Source organism: Rhagoletis pomonella, unplaced genomic scaffold (genome assembly GCF_013731165.1).
Source record: "Rhagoletis pomonella isolate Grant_MI unplaced genomic scaffold, Rhpom_1.0 Rhpom_scaffold_06378, whole genome shotgun sequence".
NCBI classification, from domain to species: Eukaryota; Metazoa; Arthropoda; class Insecta; order Diptera; family Tephritidae; genus Rhagoletis; species Rhagoletis pomonella.
The window spans coordinates 1-8932 of record NW_023464910.1 but is presented as its reverse complement, the minus strand read 5'-3'; the positions used below and the strand labels follow the sequence as shown (position 1 = coordinate 8932).

The window sequence follows — 8932 nt, the reverse complement described above, 5'->3', positions numbered from 1 at the left end:
TAAAACTAATATAAGCGTGGGCGAAGCCGAACTTCTTACACCCGGCTTAAAAAATTTATATTTATTTTCGTTTTTCTATGCATTGCCGTTATATGGTAGTAGTTATTTTCCATTAAAAAAAAAATCACCATATAAAATATAAACGTATGTTCCAAGTTTGGAGGAAGTCGATATAGATGTTACTGACATACATACATCCATTTCACATAAAGTGAGCCGTGACATGTTTTTTTTTTTTTAATTTAGCAAATTTTTTTTTCTTCTTTTAAACATCTAATTTAAAATTTTAATTTGAGGTACATTTTCTTAATTTTTTATAGCAATTTGCATTTTTTCAAAAATGATGTTACACTTTCCATGCATGCGTGGTCTGCGTCCAATTACCAATAATTTGCAATTTCTTGCTTTATAACGCTGTTATCTTTCGATATTTCTTTAATAACTAATTTACGCGATTGACTGAAATGGAATGGAAATTAACCGAATAATAATTCAAACTTCAAACGGGCTGTTTAAAGAAAACCAGCCTATTTTCACTTCGCGTCACGTGTTTATACCTACGGTGACCATTCGCACCGATTTTGGCAGGACAGCACTGATTTTGAGAAAATTGTCCCGCTGAATATTTTTTTAAAAGTCGGGACGTATACGTGTTCCGATTTTTCATATTTGTACCGATTAAGTCCCGATTTTCAGTGTTTTCTTTATTAATTTGATAAGAATCTCCCTGTAGTCTGGCCCAAAAAACAATTTTTCGTACAAACGTGGCAACACTTTCGTTATAACAAAGGACATAGAATACATATAAGGGAACCATAAACATAGCCAGCATCCCTATTTACTATAACCTTTATGCTTTGTTCTGTCAAACTGGGGCTCTCGATTTATTGCAGTTTATTATTCTTGTCCAAATTTTTTTGAAGGTTTTTAGAATTATTTGTTAAGCCTTTTTTTTTTGTAAGAAAAGATTCTAACTTGAATTTAGTGAAATTCAAAAAATTTATTAATTCCCTCAATAAAAGCATGGATATGAAAAATATAAGCTATAGATAAAGTGGCGGAAATATAAATAGGGAGGAGACATTTTAGCATTCTTTTCGATTATTTAATGTTTCTTTATTTATTTTTTATAGTGTAGCACGTTGTCTAACAAATGTAAGTCAAAAATTCAAACTTTGTTCAAAAATTAGCAAAAAAAAGATTCAGCAAAATTTTGAGCTTTTTAGTTAAATTTCTTAGAAATATTCTGAGTATGCAGTTTTGTAGCCCATTCAATTTAAACAGCAAATTTAAAGTAGCTAGAACTTACATACACAACAAGTACAAAAAATTTGTTGAACATACTTTGTATAGAAGAAAATGCGCGAACAAAAAATTGGCAGAAATCAACGGTAAGTACAAGTCACTTCAAACTTGCACTTTATTATACTAAAATTTAATGGGCTACCCAAAACAATACTAGAAACACTGATTAAAATTTTTAAAATCTTGATTAACATTCGGATTCGACGCTTTAGAAATATCCCGATTTTTGGAACGAAGAGGGCAGCTATAACTCCAGTTGGTCCCGAGCCCTTCCTCGGAGGATTCCTTACATACCACTTCAGACTTAGAGGGAAGAGCGGAGGACACAATATATAATTAAGTCGCAGTGCACACCTCATCATATTATCCTATTGTTGAGATACCTCAACAAACAGACTGACGAACAGACATGCCTCAGCCGATTTCTCTCCAAAATCTGAGCATTTGAAAGCAAATAAAGGTAGGTATATATAGAGGGGAGCTTCAAACTACTAAGCTAGCATTTTAGGGGAAGCACCCCTCTGTCCGATAGAACTATTGTTGTCCCTTTCACTAAATAGAAGGGAGAGGTTGGACGGCCTCGTTCCCTCTACACTAAGAGGAGTCACTGCATATGTATTTCGATTTCTTAGATACAAACAAACTTCTGTAGGATTCTCGCGTTGAACAAAAAGTCTTCGAAAGCCTTAAAATACGATCAGAAATCTAAACGTCAGTCAGTGTCTGTCATATAGGAGAATCCTTAATGAAGCCCCCAAAATCCACACTGGTCGCGGATCTGGACTTTATGCGAAATGTATCGTGGCTTAACTTCAATTCTCCCTCAGAAAATGTGGCTTGGTATTCAAAGCCAACTTATGTATTTAGAATACTCATGGCTACACTTGATCCTTTTTTACTCGGTTAGTTGGGTCTTTAGAAAACTTATTTAAAACAACGCATAAAAAAGTTACACTCTCGAACAATTACCGAAGCAAAGGAAATATCGTCCATTAAATATTGAAAAAAGTAAATGGAAGATGTTGGAAAAAACCGCGTAAAAAGAAGACCACGGAGAACTAGAAACAAAAGTACGTAGTGGAAAAAAGTCTAGAAGTAGGACGTTAGAAGCCTTAAGGGGTATCCAGCTGCACTTAAGTTATAGACCAGCTTCTACCTAGTTAAAAATGTTTTCGTCAATGCAAGAGAAGTCGAAGCCACAAACGAAAACTGATATTTGATGTTTGGCTAAAAATCAATGGTAGGCATGGAGAGACTGAAAAATTATGGGGGCGGTTAATCTAATCCAAACTGTTCTCGACTTGATCACATCTAATGATAAAACTTCGAGTCGCCAGTTTTTGTGTTTTTAGAAGAAAAGTGTGCAATATTGGCAGAATCACAATTTTAACCATATACTACAGTTTTTCGACAAGCTTAGGGGACGATGAACGAGCAGCGTTTCCTTATTTAAAACAAAGGGCTTTAGCTGTCCTTTGCATTGCAGTCGCTACAGCAAATGTGGAATGAATATTTTTCTAAATCAATTTGAATAAAATAAGAAATAAAGTAGAAATTCCAGAACTCTGTGGTACTTTAATCTCTAAAGCTTTCTTAAAAAAAAACTTCAGGAGGTACTAAATTTGAGGCATGGAATCAAATGCTTAAAGAAAGTAGCAAACCATTTTTTAACGTCTATTTTTGTTCATTTAAGTATAATTTAAACGCTTTATGTTATTTTATTTTAAATGAATCGTTTTTTGTTATTAATATTTAATAAAATTAAAACACCTTAATTTTTTTAAAAACTCTCTTAATTTTTGAATGTTATAGTTTCTTAGTCGAACGAAACAGTTATTAAAGAAATTTACAGTTTTTTGAAAAAAAAAATCTGGAAGCACTGTAAGTGCGAAACAATTTCGTCAATAAAGGGAATAATTGCTCTGGGTAGAAGTATTTACTTTTTCATTTTGGATAATACATATATCTTTCACTTTCCTTTCTCTTAATCTGTTTCTTTTTTTTTTAGATAGGAACCATTTGAATTCTCTAAAGAGTAAGATTCACATAAAATTCTATTGAAAACCTTTTTTTCATACGCCAAAAATTTTTACATAAATAAGTTAAAAAAAAAAAACAACAAATATATACTTTCACTCACCTCGATAGAACCGGACTCAGCGAGGACGGAAATAGCGACATGACTGTATGATCCGAAGGAAAGCTACCATAAACATCCCGATAGGTGGTCGCATTCGTCAGCTGTGTAAAACTGGCGCCATCTCCTGGCACACCGCCATGCGATAGTGATGTAGGCGACGGTGAACCACCACCCGAACTAACCGAATTGTTGTGATGTTGTGTAGCCACATGCAGCTGATGCAGTTGGGTGGGCGTCAGCACCTGTTGATCGGCCAACATATGCTGATGATGATAGGCATCCTTCAAATCGGGCACTGTGGTCAATGTGCAATAGCTCACGCCATGATGATCCTCCATACACTCATCCTTCAGCGTATCCTGTATAACCTCATCAATGCTGCTGGGCGCAGCGCCAGTGCTGGTGGCGTGATGTTGCAAATGTTCATGGTGTGGATGGCCACCATAAGGTGTGTACAAACTGAAATTGTTACGCATGTTGTCGTCAATGAATTGTGTATGATGTACTGCGTGTGCGTGCGTATGTGGATGCAAATGATGCGGCGATGTGGAGTGTACGTAAGGCGATGCTGGTGAGGTGAGATGTGGCGAGAAGAGTAAATGTGATGGATGTAAGGCAATCAAATCGGATTTTTCGAGCAACTCTTTGGTGTGCTGCTGCTGCTGTTGTTGTTGCTGATGCTGTTGCTCCAATTGCAGTAAATGTTGCTGGTGGTGGTGCTGTTGCTGCTGTTGCAGCTGTTGCTGATGATGATGACGTGAGAGATCGTAGGCACAACTATTGTAGGCGGATAGCCAATGTTGATGTTGTTGTTGTTGGTGTTGGTGCTGTTGTTGCAAATCGACAGCGGCAGCGGCCAAATTTAAGTTGGGATCAGTGCCGTTGAGTATATTCGAGGTTAGATGCAACAATTGTTGTTGCTGCTGCTGCTGTTGTTCGTCGATGCTGTCCTGCGGTAATTGCTGCGTGTAGCGCAAATAATGCTGCTGCTCCTGATGCTGTTGCTGTTGCTGCTGCTCGTCCTGCAACAGCTGTTGCTCTTGCGCTGTGGTCGCTCGCTCCTCTTCTTGCTCGTAGTGCGCCGCGTTGGATGCTGTGCTGTTGTTAGTGTTATTGTTATTATTGTTGTTGCTGATGTTGCTATTAAAATTAGCTATAATCACTGAATTGTTGACACCGCGATAGTTTAGTGGCAGCAAATCACTTTGTTGTTGTTGCTGCTGCTCTACAACTGCCCTTGAGACTTCTTCTTGTTCTTGCTCTTGTTCGTGTTGTTGTTTTTGTTGTGGTTCATCACTAATTTTTGCATTTTTGATATCACTTGGATTTGTACTGTTTACACTAACACACAATTTGCTATTGTTATTATTGTTGTTGTTGTTCTTATTGTTGCTATTGATAACCGATATTTGCGCGACATTTGTTGCTACAACCGGCGGCAATGTTGCTGTTGTTGATATCGCCGTAGACGTTGTTATCGCATTTCGACACTTATCAGCGTTTTTGGCATTTTTATCGCGCGACGCCAACTGTTGTAGCGGCTGTTGTTGTTGGTGTTCCGTATTGCCGACACTATCTCGAACAACGACGTCACTAGTGCTTGCCTTCTGCTGCTGCTGATTATTATCCGTTTCGACGTCTTCGCTATTCTCTAATTTCACTTTGAAAATTGCATTAGTTGCAAGCGTTGTGGGTATTTTTGTTATTGTTGCATTTGGCGTTTGTTCAAAGGCCGTTGTTACTGTAGTTGCTGTTCGGGCTTCACCGATCGTACGTAACACCGTTTGGTTTGATGTTTCGTTGACAACTGATATGAGCTGTGGTGTCGCGGACCTTAACGACGACACGGACACTGACACGGACGTGGACTTGGACGCTGCCGCTGCCGCTGCGTCTGCCGCAGACGACGACGACGCCAATGACGGCGGCAAAGTGGCAGGCAATGCAAGCAAGGTAGCCAACTGTGAAGACGTAGGTGACGAGTACGAAGCGTGCTGTTCAGCTTGTGTTGGTGTTGGTGTTGGTGTTTGTGCTGACGATCGAGCGAGCGAGTGCGCGTGTGAGTACACATTTGTGCATGCCAAAGCAGCCGTTGTTGGTGTTGTTGTATAGGCGCTTGTGCCTCTCGGCTGCGCACAATTCTCCCCAGCACTTCGCATGACTGCTTGCTGTTGCGGCAGCGCAGTGCGCATCTCAGTCGCTATGGATGTCATCCTTTCCAGCGCCGCTGTGGCCACTGGCTGTGGTGAACTCTTCTCTTCCTCTTTTACCACACCAACGCTGCTACTGCTGCTCACCATCCTCCCTCCTGCTGGTGTGTCAGCCATTGGCGTTGTTGCATTGCGTCGCTCTGGATTTTCATGCCCAATGGATGTAGCTGTTGCTGCTGTACTTGTGGCATAAGCACGCATGTCTTCCGCCAATAGCTGATCCTGCTGCCGTGAATAAGACGTTGAGGGTTGTTGTTGTTGTTGCACTTGTGCGCGTCGCCTTTCACCATCTGCGCCGCCTGCATTCGCATTCAACATGTGGGATCCTCTATGCGCGTACTCACCACACACTCCCTCACCCGGCTGCGGCGTTGGTCGATAGTGTTGTCTATTCACAAAATGCAATCCTTGTGCGTCTTGCTGGTTTTGAGCGCCTGGCGTTAACTGTATTCTGTGACTTTCATTCAACAATCTACTGAGATTATTACTGTTAAACGCACTAGCTGTTGTTGTTGTTGTTGCGTTGCTTACTGTTGCCGCCGCCGCTGCTGTTGTTGTTGTTGTAGCTGAAGCAGGCTTATTTCCATTCGCAGCGCTAGCCAATTTGGTGGCATTGCATTTGGTAATTTTCATTTTTACTGCGTTTGTCAACAAGCTGGGCGCACGACGTTCTTTGTTGTTCGTGTCCTTGCAGCTGTTGTCCTTGTGGGCGTTAGCATATTTTGTAGCGCGCATGCTGCTACCACCGCCAGCACCAACACTGTGCGCTGCAGTTAAAGTTATTGAGCTTTTGTTGTTGCTACGCGCAGGAAATTTCATTTTTTCGCACACCCGGTGGTCATTTGGGCACTTTTTTAGTTTTTAATTTTTTTAAAAATGTCTCAATATTTTTACCGTTTTTTTATTAAATGTTTGTTTGTTTTTGCCACACTTTTTTTTAGCGCACCTTTTATTTATTTCATTTCCTGTGCCGAAAAACGCTCTCCAATCCCACACAGTTCTGGTTACATAAAATTTTAATTTCCATTAGAATTGCGCTTAGCTAAATTTGAATCTACACTTTCCGTCTATTCACGCGCCCGCCTAGCGAATCGTTCGCGTTTTTTACTTAAACTGTTGCTTATGAAAAGCTGCGGCACATTCATGCGAAAGAATCTCAAACGAATGTTTTTTTCCACAAAATAAATAAATAAAATATAATGTATACATAAATTCGTATAAGTAAAAACGTCGCAGCAGCGAAATAAGAGCAATGTAAATCTCTAATAAAAACAACAACAAAAAAGCATTTGTACAGCACATCCAGCTTCCATCACACCACATAGCTTCATTTCATACATGTGTATTTTCGATCACGCTAAGGCTGAGCCAAAAACAACTTTATATGAATGTACAAAAACCACAAGTCACTTTAATTCCCATAGGAATCAGCATTAACATTCGAACAAACAATAAACAGCTTCACAAAACCGCACGAAGCATTCTCGCACGCACACACCAATGCAACTATTTTACCACACAAACCTCAGACACACACGGGCACACATACCTCACTGGCTCTCCCAGCCCCATTGCAGCGCACAACCGCTCATTTACCGTATTCTTTAAAAAGCACGAAATAAATTCTTTAGCTCTCTCCCTCTCTCTCTCGCTCTCTACCAACCAAAATACTTTTTCCCCTCACTCAACGCGCTGTTCGTATTCAGTTGAACGGCTACTTGTTTATGGTTGCTTTTGTAGCGGCACTTTCTTAATCCACCACAGCTACAGGCACTGTCGCTCGGTTGCTTTGTTAAAGTCAAAATCACCACCACCACTCAGATTTATTGATGGCTTCTGTCGTTTGCTTTGTCTGCTTTTCGCACACTGATTTTGTTGCTTCAAATGCGTTGTCTCGCTCGTGCAGATGTTGATGGCGCGCGAAACAGTTAAACTACGCCCACTTAGTACAAGTTGTATTTGCTTATACATACCCTTTTATAGAATGTAGAGGCGGAAAATTACAGGGGATCAAAAATCGGAAAAAAATATGCTAACAGCTTTAGGGGTTGATTTTTAATGCAAATTTGTTAGACTTAAATATAAATTTTGGAAAAATCGTAAATCGTAAAAATTATCTCGCACAAAGTTACAAGGAATTTAACAGCATTATTAACAGAACATAAATAAATTAAATGAAAACAACTTCTGCTATTAAGAGATCGGCACAATCATAAACCCAAACCAAAAGCTCTTATCATTCGAAGATGTTGTATTGTACATTTGCAAAGGAGTAGTGAAATTCGATAAAAATTAAACAAGCTAAATTTTTTTGCATTAAAACCAGAAAGTTTATGGGAAACCGGGACTTTTCAAGGCTGTACCTGGACACCTGCAAGAACAGTCTAAAACCGGGACATGTCCCGGAAAACCATCCTATAATTACGTCTTACCTACATGTAGTTGGTCATCTTCCGACCCGTCAACACTGAGAAGAGTTTAGTTACGTCAACTAAATAAATATGTTTTCTCAACACATGATTTAGTTATAGTTATCAAATGTTGTGTTGAGAGAAATATATCAATTTAGCTGACGCTTTTCTCAGTGTACGGAGTCTTTATTTTTATTCTATCTATTTATCTATTATCCTAATAGATTTTAGATTATTTTTACATACATAGACACGATGTAGACCATATCAGAAAAAAAGGAGTATTTTGCAACGCAAATTGGAAAAGAAATGTTTGCCAAACGTAGGGGCCGGCCGGCTTTTTATATTTTTCAGGAAACGTTCGACATTCACAGTCGGATCTTAAAGTACACGGTGCAAGCGACGTTGACTAAACCCCGGCTTAGCTGAACTCCTCGATCGAGTAAACACAAAATTTCGTCTATTTAGTACTCTGTAGAGTAAACACATAATTTCTTTTATAACAAATAGAGTGAACAACCATTAAACATCAAAAAAAAATATATATATACATATATTCAAAGACTATCTAGTAGGCAGCAGACAACATTCATTCTCTTGATAAAACACTTGTCCTTCGAAATTTTAGAAAAAAAGTCGAGTAAGAGTGGCTTAAAGGAAAAAAAGAAACAAACCAATGCTAAAGACATGCCTGAAAGAAATTAGTTTTGAAGTATGTATAAAAATATCGTTACCTAATGGTGAAAAAGGGCCAAGTCCATTTCTTGATATTATTCAGGAGAGAGAGAGAGAGGCATTATCTGGCATCAAAAACTAAATAAAAAAAATAAATAAAAAATGGACTTGACACCTTTTCACCTTTAGGT

The 8932-nt window shown here is 38.9% G+C and overlaps 1 protein-coding gene across 1 annotated transcript; it reads right to left on the bottom strand.

Moving 5' to 3' along the window:
- Positions 1–380: 380 nt before the first annotated feature.
- Positions 381–7004, bottom strand: LOC118755480 (myb-like protein Q). Its single transcript, XM_036490310.1, has 2 exons — positions 3446–7004; positions 381–459 (listed from the first exon to the last, which is right to left on the bottom strand). The coding sequence occupies exons 1-2, from the start codon at positions 6472–6474 to the stop codon at positions 381–383; spliced, it is 3108 nt and encodes a 1035-aa protein (XP_036346203.1). The 5' UTR covers positions 6475–7004.
- Positions 7005–8932: the final 1928 nt, after the last annotated feature.

Coding starts and splice junctions, on each gene's coding strand:
- LOC118755480 (XM_036490310.1), bottom strand. CDS start 6,474: ATGAAATTTCCTGCGCGTAGCAACAACAAAAGCTCAATAACTTTAACT. Junction 460..3,445: donor CTGAGTCCGGTTCTATCGAG/GTGAGTGAAAGT, acceptor ATTCCATTTCAG/TCAATCGCGTAAATTAGTTA.